Here is a 14,083-nt window from a genome sequence, read left to right on the forward strand (position 1 = left end):
GAGGGAATGGGGAGAGACTCAAGTGGCTGGCAAATGTGATTTTGCAAATGTGAGTATGAAATGTGGATATAAAAGCTAATGAAATCTGCAGGGGGTTCACTGCAGCTCTGTTAGTTTCTGCAGTGGTGAAATCTGCTGGGTTTGTCTATAGAGCAAGTCACTGAACTGTGAGCTCTCCAGTTGTGTGGCTGCTATTGGTAGATCCTACTTTTCTTCCTTGTTTCTAACGGTCTCTATGCATCTCAGCTTTGCTGGTCTGGGTAGGGTGAAACTGAAGTGGGACCTTCTTGAATTGTCCTGAAAGGCTAGGGAAGTGGATCTCTCACTCCACTCTTCCTTTTTTGATAAGGGGAACTCTTTCTATCTGGGAAGTTCCTTCTTAGTACTAAACGATGTTGGTTTGGGGGGTGGGCTGATGTAGGCAGAATGAAACTGTCTTCCATCTCCATAACCTGATTATTCTCAGGTTTTCTGTTCCACTGTGTTGCTGAAATTTCTAAAGCAGACTCCAGAGCTCCCCCAGAGCTGTTTTTGTTAATGGATAGCTGTCTAATTGTTGATCTTTTTTGGGGGGGACAGAGGCTGGGGTCTCCTATGTTTCCATTTTGGTGATGTTGAAAAATAATTGATCCAATTCCTTGATATATGATAGAACAAGATATTCCAGATTCACCTTGTACTTTTGTACTGGTTTTTGTTTTTAAATCTAAAGCCCAGGGAGAGGTATTACTGATGGGTTGTCTTTTTCTAGTTTCCCTTTCACTTAATTTAAAATTTTGCATTGATTCTGAATTAGGCAGAGGTCTTAGTTCTAAATTCTTGTTTCATCCCCTTCGTGTGCTTTTAAATCCACACCTTTAGCCATTACTGGACCTGATGATCTCCACGCAGACTTGATGACTCTCAGTTCATGAAGGTTAACTCTGGTTACATTTTCACCTCTTGTCCCGTGTTTGTGTGTTCTGAATCTGTGAGGACCCAGTAATAAACTAAGAGCATTTCTCAAGAATAGAATGGTTACTTGCTGAAAGGGCATGACTTGCTCTAATGAATTCTAGAGGCCTCCTCTGAATTGTCCTATTAGGGTTTGCCTGTAGAATCAAACTTAGCCTTTGGTTTTTGGCTTCTTCAGCCTGCAGCTATAAACAGTAAAGGATTCTTTTAACATAGTCTTAGAAATTCTGGTTTTCAGGTTTTACAGTAAGCCAAGAATTTAGGGCTTTGAGCTTGTTACTCTCTTCCTTTAGGTTGTCCAGGGCCATAAGAAGCTCTATAGTTCTTACATTCTCTTTCCCTTGCAGTCATTTGGTCTCCTAAAGTCTTGTCTTCCTTGGGTACTCTTTTTTTTTTTTTTGAACTTAAAAAAAATTTTTATTGGCGTATGGTTGATTTACAATGTTGTGTTAGTTTCAGGTGTACAGCAAAGTGATTCAGTTATTCGTATAAATATATTCATTCTTTTTAGATTCTTTTCTCATATAGGTTATCACAGAATATTGAGTAGACTTCCCTGACAACACTTTAAAAAAAATTTATTTTATAAAAGTGTAGTTGATTTACAGTGTTGTGTTAATTTCTGCTGTACAGCAAAGTGATTCAGTTATACATATATATTTATATTCTTTTTCATATTCTTTTCCATAATGGTTTATCACAGGATATTGAATATAGTTCCCTGTGCTAGGTGACAACATGTTTTAATTTGTGTTTTAGTCTATTCAGTCTGCTATGAAAACAAATACCAGGAATTAGGTGGCCTATAGCAACAAACATTTATTTCTTATAATTCTGGAGGCTGGAAAGTCCAAGTTCCTGGCATCGGCAAGTTCTGTGTCTGGTGAGGGCCCATTTCCTCATGGACGACTCTCTTTTCGCTATAACCTCACCTGGTGGAAAGGGTAAAGGAGCTTTCTTAGGCTTCTTTTATAAGGACAGGAAGTCCATTCACGAGGGCTCTGCCGTTATGACCTAATCACCTCTCAAAGGTCCCACCTCCTAATACTATCACCTGGGAGGTTAGAATTTCAGCATAAGAGTTTTGAGAGGACACAAACATTCAGTCCATCACAATTTGCTAAGTTATTTTGCCATTATATGACAAGGACTGCCAGGTCCCATTTGTTATTACTAGTTAGGTTTTCTCTTCTCTCAACTTCAACCAGATTAGGTAATAAATCTCCAATTTCCCCCATTTTACTGGGAGTCTATTGCCTTCAAGTATTTGTGGTACTGATTCTGAAAGCAATGTTTGTATTTTCAGCTTCTGTGGTATGTGAAGAGCTCTGTTTCATGAAGTGGGCATGTTCTTCAAACATAGGAAGTTAGATGCTGGACAGCCCATCTGAACGACAGTGCTTGCTACACTTGCCTTACTGTGATACACGTTTCTCTTTATATGCTATTGTATTTTATTTGATATTATTAAGGATTTAAAAAAAACTATGTTCATATGTGTTATTGGCCTAGAGTTGTGCTTTGTAGTTATCTGATTTGTTTATTGGAGTGATCTTAAACTTAAAGAATGAGAAGGTTTCAATCATTTTTCTGTGTGCTAAAGAGTTCATATAGAAATAGAATTAATCAGTTTTTTTGAGGGTGTAATAGAATTTGCCCATGAAGTTGTTGGCATCTGGTCCCCACCTCCCTGCCTTTAACCGCCACTTTTTTTTTTTTTTTTGCCTATAGAGAGTCTGTAAAGCTCTTCATTATATTTTTAACCATTACTTTCTAAAGCTTATCAAAGTAATTTAAAAATCAAATAATCCTGGGACTTCCTTGGCGGTCCAGTGGCTAAGACTCCTCGCTTCCACTGCAGGGGGGATGGGTTCGATCCTTGGTGGGGGAACTAAGATCCCCGCATGCCACGCGGTGTGGCCAAAAATATCAAATAACCCTGGAAGGTTTATAATGGAAAATTATAGGAGTCTTGATTATTATTCTTTGTGTGGGTTTGATCATAAACCAGCAATGGAAAAACATGGAAGAGTTTTATTTTTCCAATATTGATGGCAACTTATCCCTCTTTTTAAAGCTGGGTCAGAAGAAGAAAAACACGGCAGTCCATGTTTTCTTAGTTCTTTTCAATAAACACCAGTCCTTTCCAATAATTGATTATCCAATCTAGCAATTAGAATGTTGATCAGAGGGCCTACCAGTTGCTCAGCATATATGGAGCTGTTGATGCTGTGTCATTTGTTTGTCTGCCATACTTCATGGCTCCGCTTCTTAGGGGAGCTTGGTGTAGGTATTATGTGCTCTCTGCGTGTACTGCCCCTGACCCTGCTCCAAGTTATGATGGCCCTGCAGACAGGGCCTCCTCGTCCGCATTCAGTGATTCTATCTCACTCTTTTGGGGTATGTTTCTTCATGTTTAACTGAGGTGTCTCTCATAGGCTAGGCCACTGACATCTGTTTTGGACCATGTCAGCGTCCTTAGTACCATGTATCAAGGAGTATTTCTAAGTCTCTTTTTTTGCTCTCCTGGAACAGGGGATGTTCTAGGTCTCGGGATCTACCACTATTCCCATCTAAGCACAGTGCACTTCTACAAGCATCAAAGCCAGGAGAAATCCCACTGAGAATGGGTACTACACCTTGCATTCCAGATTTACTCAACTCTCAAAGAGTGATTGATTGTAGTAATAACCCTAATTTATCCACACCTTCTTGTAAAATCTGCCTTGTAGCTTCTGCACTGACTCTGGGCTTGACCATGTGGAATGCTTTGGCCAATGAAAGACTACGTAGTGTGATGCAAGAAGAGATTTGAAACGTACGTGTGCATTGGACTTGCCCTCTTGCTGCTCTTGGAATCCTGCTGGTTTAGTCTTCTGGAGAATGAGAGACCACATGAGGCAGACACAAGCTGTCCCACTTGGGGTCATCTTAGGTAAGTCTCTATCAGTCTGGTTTCTGACCAGAGATACATGAACAGGCTGAGCTGAAATCAGCCACACTTGACTCAAACCAGAACTATCCAGCTGAGCACAGCCCAAATTGCCATAATCACAGTTTGAGCTAAATAAATTCTACAGATGGAGCTACCAAGATTTAAGATGGTTGGTTAGCAAAAGGTAGTTGATTCTATAATGTATATTAATTCTATTATGTATATTCTCACAAGTATTTCTATTATATATATTATAATAAAAAGAAATGGAAATAAAAATGATGTGGTAAAGGCAAAGTAAATAATACTCAAAAAAAAAAATAATGTTGCTTTGTGTGTGTGGCCGCGCCGTGCAGCGTGCAGGATCTTAATTCCCCAACCAGGGATGGAACCTGTGCCCCCTGTGTTGGGAGCATGGAGTCTTAACCACTGGATCACCAGGGAAGTCCCTAATGTTACTTATTAATAGAACAAAATAGCTGTCTAGTTATGAGTTTGGTTTATTTCAATCCTTGCTTTTAATAGCTGTCAGTTGTAAAACAAACCTCACAATGTTATATGGCTCAAAATGGGAAGTATATCATTAGCTGTACTTAACAAGATATGATTCTCATTTTTTAATTCTCTCTATAAATCTTTTTGTTGAGACTAGCTAGTAAATATCTTCTTTCATGGTATTAATCAAGTTGTTCTTACAAATTAGTGAGAGGGTGTTACATTTTAAACTCATTAATAAATGAGTCCAAAACTCACTGAAACCCTCCATTTTGAAGATTTCTAAAAGGAAGATATATAAGCCACATCTTTACATAATTTCTGGCGAAAGAAAAAAAATCACAACATGGTGGAACTATTTCTTTTCTAAGCATCAGTTTTCCAAATGCTCTTTCCATATGTTTGTTTGTCTTCTCACTTATTGTCTATCTTGAACTAATAGGTTAATTGTGTGTGTATGTATGTGTGTACTCATGTGCTTTATTTTATTTATTTATTTATTTATTTATTTTTGGCTGCGTTGGGTCTTCGTTGCTGCACGCAGGCTTTCTCTAGTTGCGGTGAGCAAGGGCTACTCTTCGTTGCGGTGCGCGGGCTTCTCAATGTGGTGGCTTCTCTTGTTGTGGAGCACGGGCTCTAGGTGCATGGGCTTCAGTAGTTGCGGCGCGTGGGCTCAGTAGTTCGCGGCATGTGGGATCTTCCCGGACCAGGGATCTAACCCGTGTCCGCAGCATTGGCAGGAGGATTCTTAACCACTGCACCACCAGGGAAGTCCTGCGCTCATGTGCATTAATATCTGCTAATTGGCATACCATTGGAAGCTATTTCACAACACTGAAAAGGTGAGCAAAATTGGAACACCTGTCTTTTTTTTTTAAGCATAGCAACATTTAGTAAGTTTCCCAGTTCTTTTAAGTAATTTGCCAAAGTGAACAAGAAGGTCACATCCCATCTTGTTCAAAAATATCATAAATATTCTAACAAACATCTTGTTTTTATGAAATTAACCATATTGAGATATTATAATGATTTATGACACCAATTGCCTGGAGTTAGGCCAAATTTTGCAGGTTAAAGCCATGGTCATCTACAAGACTGCCCTCATTTCAGACACCAGTCACAAGTTTGAGGGTCTTTAAGTTTACTCTCATTTCTGATCAACTGATGACAAATTGGGGGTTCCAATGACTCTGTCAGGTTTCATAATTCACTAGAACAACTCACTAAACTTAGAAAAATGCCAGCCATATTTTTGATTGCAGTTTTGTTATAGCAAAGGGATACAAATCAGAGACAGCCAATGAGAGAGACGCATGGGGTAAGGTCTGGGAGGGTCCCAAAAGTCACTTTCCTGGCACATCAATGTATAACAATACACAGAGTATTGCCAACCAGGGAGCTCACCTGAGCTTTGGTGCCCAGAATTTTTATTGGGGTTCATTACATAAGCAGGCTTGATTGAGTCATTTGCCATATGGTCAAACGCAATCTCCAGCATCCCTCCTCTGTCTAGGCTGATATCTCATGACTCAAAGCCCCAAACCTTTAATCCCATGGTTGGTGTCTCTGGTGTGGCCAGTCCCCATCTTGAATTGTCTTGTTAGCACAGTAATTCATAGGCCCACTATGAGCACTTCATTAGCAGAAAGTATCTGGGCGCACCGCAAATAACAGACACTCCTATAACTCAGGAAATTCCAAGGATTTAGAGGCTACGTCCCAGGAACTGGGTGCAAATCCCAGTCAAATTCTTGATTACACAGATATTTAAATGACAATATGATGCAACACGAAGAGAAAGAATGAACCATCAGCTTCTCAGAGTTGAGGAACCTCCGCTCTTTCCTCAGGATAGATCCCATACCACTCATGACATGCAACCAACACTGAATCCTTGTCATATTAGTGAAGTTTGTTTTCAAAGCATTTGAAATACATACAAACAGAAGTTCTAGTATTTTATTTCTGTGCCCCGGAGAACCCTCTTTTATACCACTTGGGGTACTTGTGCCCCAATTTGGAGATCACTGCCCTAGAGATTCCTTGGCTAAATGATTTGAAGAGTGCTATGGACTGAATATTTGCACCCCCTGAAAATTCATATGTTGAAATCCTAACCCCCAGTGTGATGGTATTAGGAGGTGGGGCCTTTGGGAATTGATTAGGTCATGAATGTGGTTAGTCTTCTTAGAAAAGAGACCCCAGAAAGCTCCTTCACCCCTTCTGCCATGTGAGGATGCAGTGAGAAGACTGCCATCTGTGAACTAGAAAACAGGAATCTCACCAGACATCAAATCTGCTGCCACCTTGATCTTGAACTTCCCAGCCTCCAGAACTGTGAGAAATAAATTGTTGTATAAGCCACCAAGTCTAAGCTATTTTGCTGCCCTTGACATGTCTCCCTGCTGGTAGAGTGAATTTCACTGCCCCTTTCACAGCAAGTCCGGGTGGAATCGGAGAGGATATAATGTACACCTTCTCTGAACAGAGGATTTGAATGTTACTACATGTTTCAGCTTGCAAGAAGCTGCTCTGTGATCCTAGGTTCCAGAATGAGAAAATACTTAGAGAATAGCCAAGCAGAGTTACAGTCTATACAGTGTATCTCATGCAGACCCTAAGCCCTCATGTCATGTGAGTGAGAAATAAATGTTGTAAGCCACACAGATTTGGGGGATGTTTGTGGTACAGTGCAATCCAGGTATAATGTGACTTACCCCAGGGAAAGAGAGGTACCTTTAGGAGTGTATTTTGCTTTCTCCTTACAAGCTTACATTGTTAAGGTCCAGTAGCACTTGTTAGGTCCAGTAGTTATTTGCTGGAAAAATTTGTAAGAATTAGCTCTTTTTCTTCTCTTACTGTTTTTCATACCCCTTTCCCTTTCCTTACTAAACAATTCAGTCTTAAATAAAGCATTAGGCGGGGCAGAGCAAGGTAGGTGTCTGTTGAAGGGTGGGGTGGGAGAGGAACAGTGGTCTGGTGCAGGCAGTCAGAACTTAGGCAGGACGAGCTGGGTGACTAGTCAGGGGGCTGGCTTGACAGTGGTGTTGGAGCCCGAGACGAACATCTCTGCAGGGGTGGGAAAGCGTTCTGGCCTCAGAGCCTGTGCACGCTGAGTAGAGTGTCCACACGTGGCAGTGGCCTGGCGTGGGGTGTCAGTGCCTGAGAGGTGAAGAGAGCACCTATGTGGTGGGGTGGTTGAGTGCAGGGAGCTCGTGCAGTGACCGAGGGCATCCTTGCTGGGAGGTGTCAGGGCCCCAGCAGGGGGAGGAAAGCATCCACGCAGAGGGGAGACCACGTGTGGGTTTCAGAGGCTGTCCACATGGTGGGGGAGTCCAGGAGCGGTGAGGAGGGCTTCCACACAAGAGGGTGACCTTGTATAGGGTGTTAGAGCCTGAGTGGGGTAAGGATGGATCCCACATGGGGGTCAGGGGACCGGCTTCAGGAATCAGAGTTCAGGCAGAGTGAGGAGGGCTTTGCTATGGAAGGTGGCCTGGCGTAGGGCGGCAGACCTGGGCAGGGTGAGGAGAATATCCTTGGGGATCGGCTGCCTCAGTGCAGGAACACCCGCGCAGAATGGAGAGGACGTCAACAGGCGTGGGGCCTGGATTGAGAAGCAAGCCCAGTAGGGGTGAGAAGGGCATCTTAGTTAAGGAGGGAGGAGCAGCAAAGGTAGAAGATCAGTTAAATCCAGGGGCTTGATCAAATAAGTAAATAAATTAAAGAGAATGGAAGCAGGCTTCTTACTGTCACAGAAGGGAGTTAGAGATGTGGAAGGGGAAAAAACTGGAATGAACTCATTGGTGTAGGATTGAGATTAGAGGTGTTAGTGTGAACTCATGGTTTGCAATATATTTAGACATAGAAATAAATATAGAGGTAAATGAGTGCACACGTGCGTGTGTGTGTGTGTTATGCAGGAGAGTGAGGAGATTAAAAGGAGGATGGGGGAATTCCCTGGTGGTCCAGCGGTTAGGACCCCATGCTTCAACGGTCGGAGTCCGGGTTCAATCCCTCATCAGGGAACTAAGATCCCACAAGCCTGCAGTGTGGCCAAAAAATGAAAAAAAAAAAACAAAAACAAAGAAAGAGGATCATTTGGGGAGAGCTGAATCTGGGGTGTGAGCTGGGAGCATGTCTGTAGAAAGATTCCACATGAAGGATTTAATTTTGGGGGTGCTTTCCTCTTGGCTTTTGGATAAATTCATATGTAGTGCTCAATTTCTCTCTTAAACTGTGATTCCATTAAGTTATCCTAATTTGTTAAAGGGTCATATATACCTGTACAGCCTTTTGTTGTGGTGTCATGGAGATGAAAGGGCTAGAGGAGGGCAGCCTCCTCTTCCAGTAGAGAGAGCTTCTCTCAGGAGCGGCTGGAGGGGCTAGAGCAGGATGCATGGGGGGCACAATGGATTTAGTCAAGAACAGGGAAAAGCAGAGAACACGGCGAGCAGCTTCTGAAGGCACATAATCTAAACTTTGACTCCTCACTGCATTAGGGGACGCTGACTCTTGAAGGTGGGGAGTCTGACACATGAGTTATTTTGTCAGTTGGAATGTGGTCCCCAAAGTTGCCTGATGAGCCACAAATGATGAGGAGAATGCAAATGTGAATGAGTATATACTGAGGTTGGTTGGTCTACAAATGATTATGTTTGCATGTAAATGCTCATAAGTACTTTAATTTCTTCCCTTCTGGGAAGTTCACAGTTCTCAGGGAGAATTTCCCTAATTGGTTTGTTCCTCTTTTCTTTTCCTTCCTGTTTCCCTACATTTTGAACTTCCTGCTTTTATTGCTATTTGCTGGCATAACGTTTAAAGGCTGTGATAGACACTGTGCCGGTCCTGGGGATTGGGCCCCTGAGGTTTTTAGTTTTCATGAGACTCCTCTCAAGGTCATTTGTCTTTCTGGGGCCTCTGTTCTCATCAGGTTGCGTGATAGGATGTATGACAAGTTACAACCATGCTTGGGTTTCATTTCAAGCTGTTTTAAGGAAGAGATGAACAGGATTCTTTGAAGAGAACAGAAGATCTCAATATGACTTCAGAGGTCACTTATGCTGAAGTGAGGTTTAAAAATAAACCCCAGTCCTTAGGCACCAAATCAGAGCCGCCTGCAGGTAAGACACGTTTTCTGGTGGTTAGAGTTAATGATGGAATGAAGGATGAAGAGAGAATACTATAAACGGAGCCTAGGTAATGTTGGTTAATGGTTCTCTGGCCACAGTTGGGAAACACAGCATTCTCAGAAGATTGAGTCTCCTGAAGATAAGCATTAAGGGATTGTACAGTGGTGCCATAACACAACTGAGGTGTGAGAAATCCACTACAGGCCTGAGCTAAAGAGAGTGCTAATGAAGCTGGGAAGTTGTCCTTCTGTGCCTTCTGTGCAGTCTAGAGAATGGGTACAGGTCTGGAAGCCATCAGCCCAGATGCAAGGACTAATGATGAATTAGTGGGTTTTGTTTCTTGATCTTGATAGGGGAAGAGTTTGGGTGGAGAGTGTTTGCGTGTATTGGTTAGTACCAGACTAAAGTGGAATGAAAGACCATTGCAGATGAAAGACTAGAAAGTCGTATAAAGAAAGTCCCTTATGTTTCGAGGGAAATTGCTCTGCAGTCAGAAAATCCAATGCATACTGCATCTCTGAGATGGATTCAACGAAGTTTGGAAGTAGATAAAGGGTAATTTGGGTAACATGTATGATATCTCAGATATAGAACAAAAGAGAGAAAAAAAAAACATGGAGACTATGAGAAGCTGTGAGAGGGTAGTCATGATTGCTCATGTTTTCCAGAATTCTTCTGTGGAAATATGGAGAATGCTCAGGAAACTGTTTCTTTTCCCCTTAAAACATTTATAGGGACTTTCCTGGTGGTCCAGTGGTTAAGACTCTGTGCTCCCACTGCAGGGGGCACAAGTTCGATCACTGGTCAGGGAACTAAGATCCCACTACCGCCAGGCATGGCCAAAAATAAATAAGTAAGTAAGTAAGGAAGGAAGGAAGTAAACACATGGTAACCTTTAAAAATAAATAAAAATTTAAAAATTTATCTAATTTCTTTATTGTATGTTGCAATGTTCATTATAGAAAAAAATAAAAAACTAGAGGTATACACAAATTTAAATTACTGTATTTATTCTTACCATCTAGAGATAACTATAATTTCCATTTTAGTGTATATCCTTCCAGATATAAATATACATAAATGTGTATATGTATTTTTTCTAAACATGAGATCATATTATACATTATTGAAGGTTTTACCACCACTTGGCAATATATTATAACTTTGAGAAAATAATTCTTTTTTTTAAATTGAGGTATGATTGACAGACAAAATTATATTAGTTTCAGGTGTACAACATAATGATTTGATTCTTATGTATATTGTGAAATGATCACCACAATGTCTAGTTAACATCTGTCACCGTACATAGTTTCACAATTTTTTTCCTGTGATGAGGACTTTTAAGATTTACTCTTAACAACTTTCAAATATGCAGTATTTTATATAAATATATCTATATATATATTATAACCTATAATATTATTAACTACAGTTGCCATGCTGTACATTATATCCTATGACTTATTTATTTTGTAACTGGAAGTTTGTACCTTTGACCCCCTTCACCCATTGCACTCACCCCATCACTCCCCACCTCTGGCAACCACCATTCTGTTCTCTGTATCTATGAGTTATTATTATTATCTTTTAAAGATTCCACAGATAAGTGAGATCATATGGTATTTGTCTTTCTTTTCCTCACTTATTTTTCTTACCATAATGCCCTTAAAGTCCATCCTCAAGGCAAGATTTCATTATTTTTTATGGCTGAATAATATCCATTGCATATAATTATCACATTTTCTTTATCCATTCACCAATGGACACTTGAGAAGATAATTCTTAACCATGAAATGGTGACTAAAAAGGTCTGATTTTTTAACACAACGTTGTAATTCAACTATACTTCAATAAAAAATAAATTTTTTAAAAAAGGTCTGCTATTATTTTAAGGATGTGACAAGGGATGATTATAAAGATTTATCTGCTATGGCATTATTTACATTAAAAATTTTTTTTTAATTTTTTATTTTATTTTATTTTATTTTATTTATTTTTTTATATGGCAGGTTCTTTTTATTTTTATTAGTTCAACATTTCTATTAATATTTACTTTCAATATCTACATTCTCCTCAAATTCAATTCCAAACCACAAAATCTAAAAATATTTCTTTTTTTTTTTTTTTTGGTTGTAGTCTTTTTTTTTTATAACATCTTTATTGGAGTATAATTGCTCTACAATGGTGTGTTAGTTTCTGCTTTATAACAAAGTGAATCAGTTATACATATACATATGTTCCCATATCTCTTCCCTCTTGCATCTCCCTCCCTCCCACCCTCCCTATCCCACCCCTCTAGGTGGTCACAAAGCACCGAGCTGATCTCCCTGTGCTATGCGGTTGCTACCACTAGCTATCTATTTTACGTTTGGTAGTGTATATATGTCCATGCCACTCTCTCACTTTGTCACAGCTTACCCTTCCCCCTCCCCATATCCTCAAGTCCATTCTCTAGTAGGTCTGTGTCTTTATTCCCATCTTGCCACTAGGTTCTTCACGACCTTTTTTTTTTTCCCTTAGATTCCATATATATGTGTTAGCATATGGTATTTGTTTTTCTCTTTCTGACTTACTTCACTCTGTATGACAGACTCTAGGTCCATCCACCTCACTACAAATAACTCAATTTCGTTTCTTTTTATGGCTGAGTAATATTCCATTGTATATATGTGCCACATCTTTATCCATTCATCCGATAATGGACACTTAGGTTGCTTCCATATCCTGGCTATTGTAAATAGAGCTGCAATGAACATTTTGGTACATGACTCTTTTTGAATTATGGTTTTCTCAGGGTATATGCCCAGTAGTGGGATTGCTGGATCATGTGGTAATTCTATTTTTAGTTTGTTAAGGAACCTCCATACTGTTCTCCATAGTGGCTGTATCAATTTAAATTCCCACCAGCAGTGCAAGAGTGTTCCCTTTTCTCCACACGCTCTCCAGCATTTGTTGTTTGTAGATTTTCTGATGATGCCTATTCTAACTGGTGTGAGATGATATCTCATTGTAGTTTTGATTTGCATTTCTCTAATAATTAGTGATGTTGAGCAGCTTTTCATGTGCTTCTTGGCCATCTGTATGTCTTCTTTGGAGAAATGTCTGTTTAGGGCTTCTGCCCATTTTTGGATTGGGTTGTTTGTTTCTTTAATATTGAGCTGCATGAGCTGTTTATATATTTTGGAGATTAATCCTTTGTCCGTTGATTCGTTTGCAAATATTTTCTCCCATTCTGAGGGTTGTCTTTTCGTCTTGTTTATGGTTTCCTTTGCTGTGCAAAAGCTTTGAAGTTTCATTAGGTCCCATTTGTTTATTTTTGTTTTTATTTCCATTACTCTAGGAGGTGGATCAAAAAAGATCTTGCTGTGATTTATGTCAAAGAGTGTTCTTCCTATGGTTTCCTCTAAGAGTTTGATAGTGTCTGGTCTTACATTTAGGTCTTGAATCCATTTTGAGTTTATTTTTGTGTATGGTGTTAGGGAGTGTTCTAATTTCATTCTTTTACATGTAGTTGTCCAGTTTTCCCAGCACCACTTATTGAAGAGACTGTCTTTTCTCCATTGTATATCTTTACCTCCTTTGTCATAGATTAGTTGACCATAGGTGCGTGGGTTTATCTCTGGGCTTTCTATCTTGTTCCATTGATCTATGTTTCTGTTTTTGTGCCAGTACCATATTGTCTTGATCACTGTAGCTTTGTAGTATAGTCTGAAGTCAGGGAGTCTGATTCCTCCAGCTCCGTTTTTTTCCTTCAAGACTGCTTTGGCTATTTGGGGTATTTTGTGTCTCCATACAAATTTTAAGATGATTTGTTCTAGTTCCATAAAAAATGCCATTGGTAATTAGATAGGGATTGCATTGAATCTGTAGATTGCTTTGGGTAGTATAGTCATTTTCACAATATTGATTCTTCCAATCCAAGAACATGGTATATCTCTCCATCTGTTGGTATCATCTTTAATTTCTTTCATCAGTGTCTTATAGTTTTCTGCAGACAGGTCTTTTGTCTCCCTATGTAGGTTTATTCCTAGGTGTTTTATTCTTTTTGTTACAATGGTAAATGGGAGTGCTTCCATAATTTCTCTTTCAGATTTTTCATCATTAGTGTATAGGAATGCAAGAGATTTCTGTGCATTAATTTTGTATCCTGCAACTTTACCAAATTCATTGATTAGCTCTAATAGTTTTCTGGTGACATTTTTAGGATTCTCTATGTATAGTATCACGTCATCTGAAAACAGTGACAGTTTTACTTCTTCTTTTCCAATTTGTATTCCTTTTATTTCTTTTTCTTCTCTGATTGCCGTGGCTAGGACTTCCAAAACTATGTTGAATAATAGCGGAGAGAGTGGGCATCCTTGTCTTGTTCTTGATCTTAGAGGAAATGCTTTCAGTTTTTCACCATTGAGAATGATGTTTGCTGTGGGTTTGTCATATATGGCCTTTATTATGTTGAGGTAGGTTCCCTCTATGCCCACTTTCTGGGGAGTTTTTATCATAAATGGGTGTTGAATTTTGTCAAAAGCTTTTTCTGCATCTACTGAGATGATCATATGGTTTTTATTCT

At 39.7% G+C, this 14,083-nt stretch overlaps 1 protein-coding gene across 3 annotated transcripts in view; it reads left to right on the forward strand.

The window, feature by feature from the left end:
* The first annotated feature begins 3,791 nt into the window (after nt 1–3,791).
* Nucleotides 3,792–14,083, forward strand: part of LOC309640895 (C-type lectin domain family 4 member A-like) — a 38,113-nt gene continuing 27,821 nt past the window's right edge. For 2 of the 3 annotated variants that reach the window (XM_082420373.1, XM_082420375.1), the window contains exon 1: nt 9,411–9,504. In XM_082420373.1, the coding sequence (XP_082276499.1) occupies nt 9,423–9,504 (82 nt within the window). In that variant the 5' untranslated portion in view covers nt 9,411–9,422. Of the gene's footprint in view, nt 3,890–9,410; nt 9,505–14,083 lie in introns of those variants that run through there. The other variant, XM_082420374.1, reaches the window with a different exon arrangement.

This window comes from Balaenoptera physalus, assembly GCF_965194825.1.
Source record: "Balaenoptera physalus genome assembly, chromosome: 13".
NCBI lineage: Eukaryota > Metazoa > Chordata > Mammalia > Artiodactyla > Balaenopteridae > Balaenoptera > Balaenoptera physalus.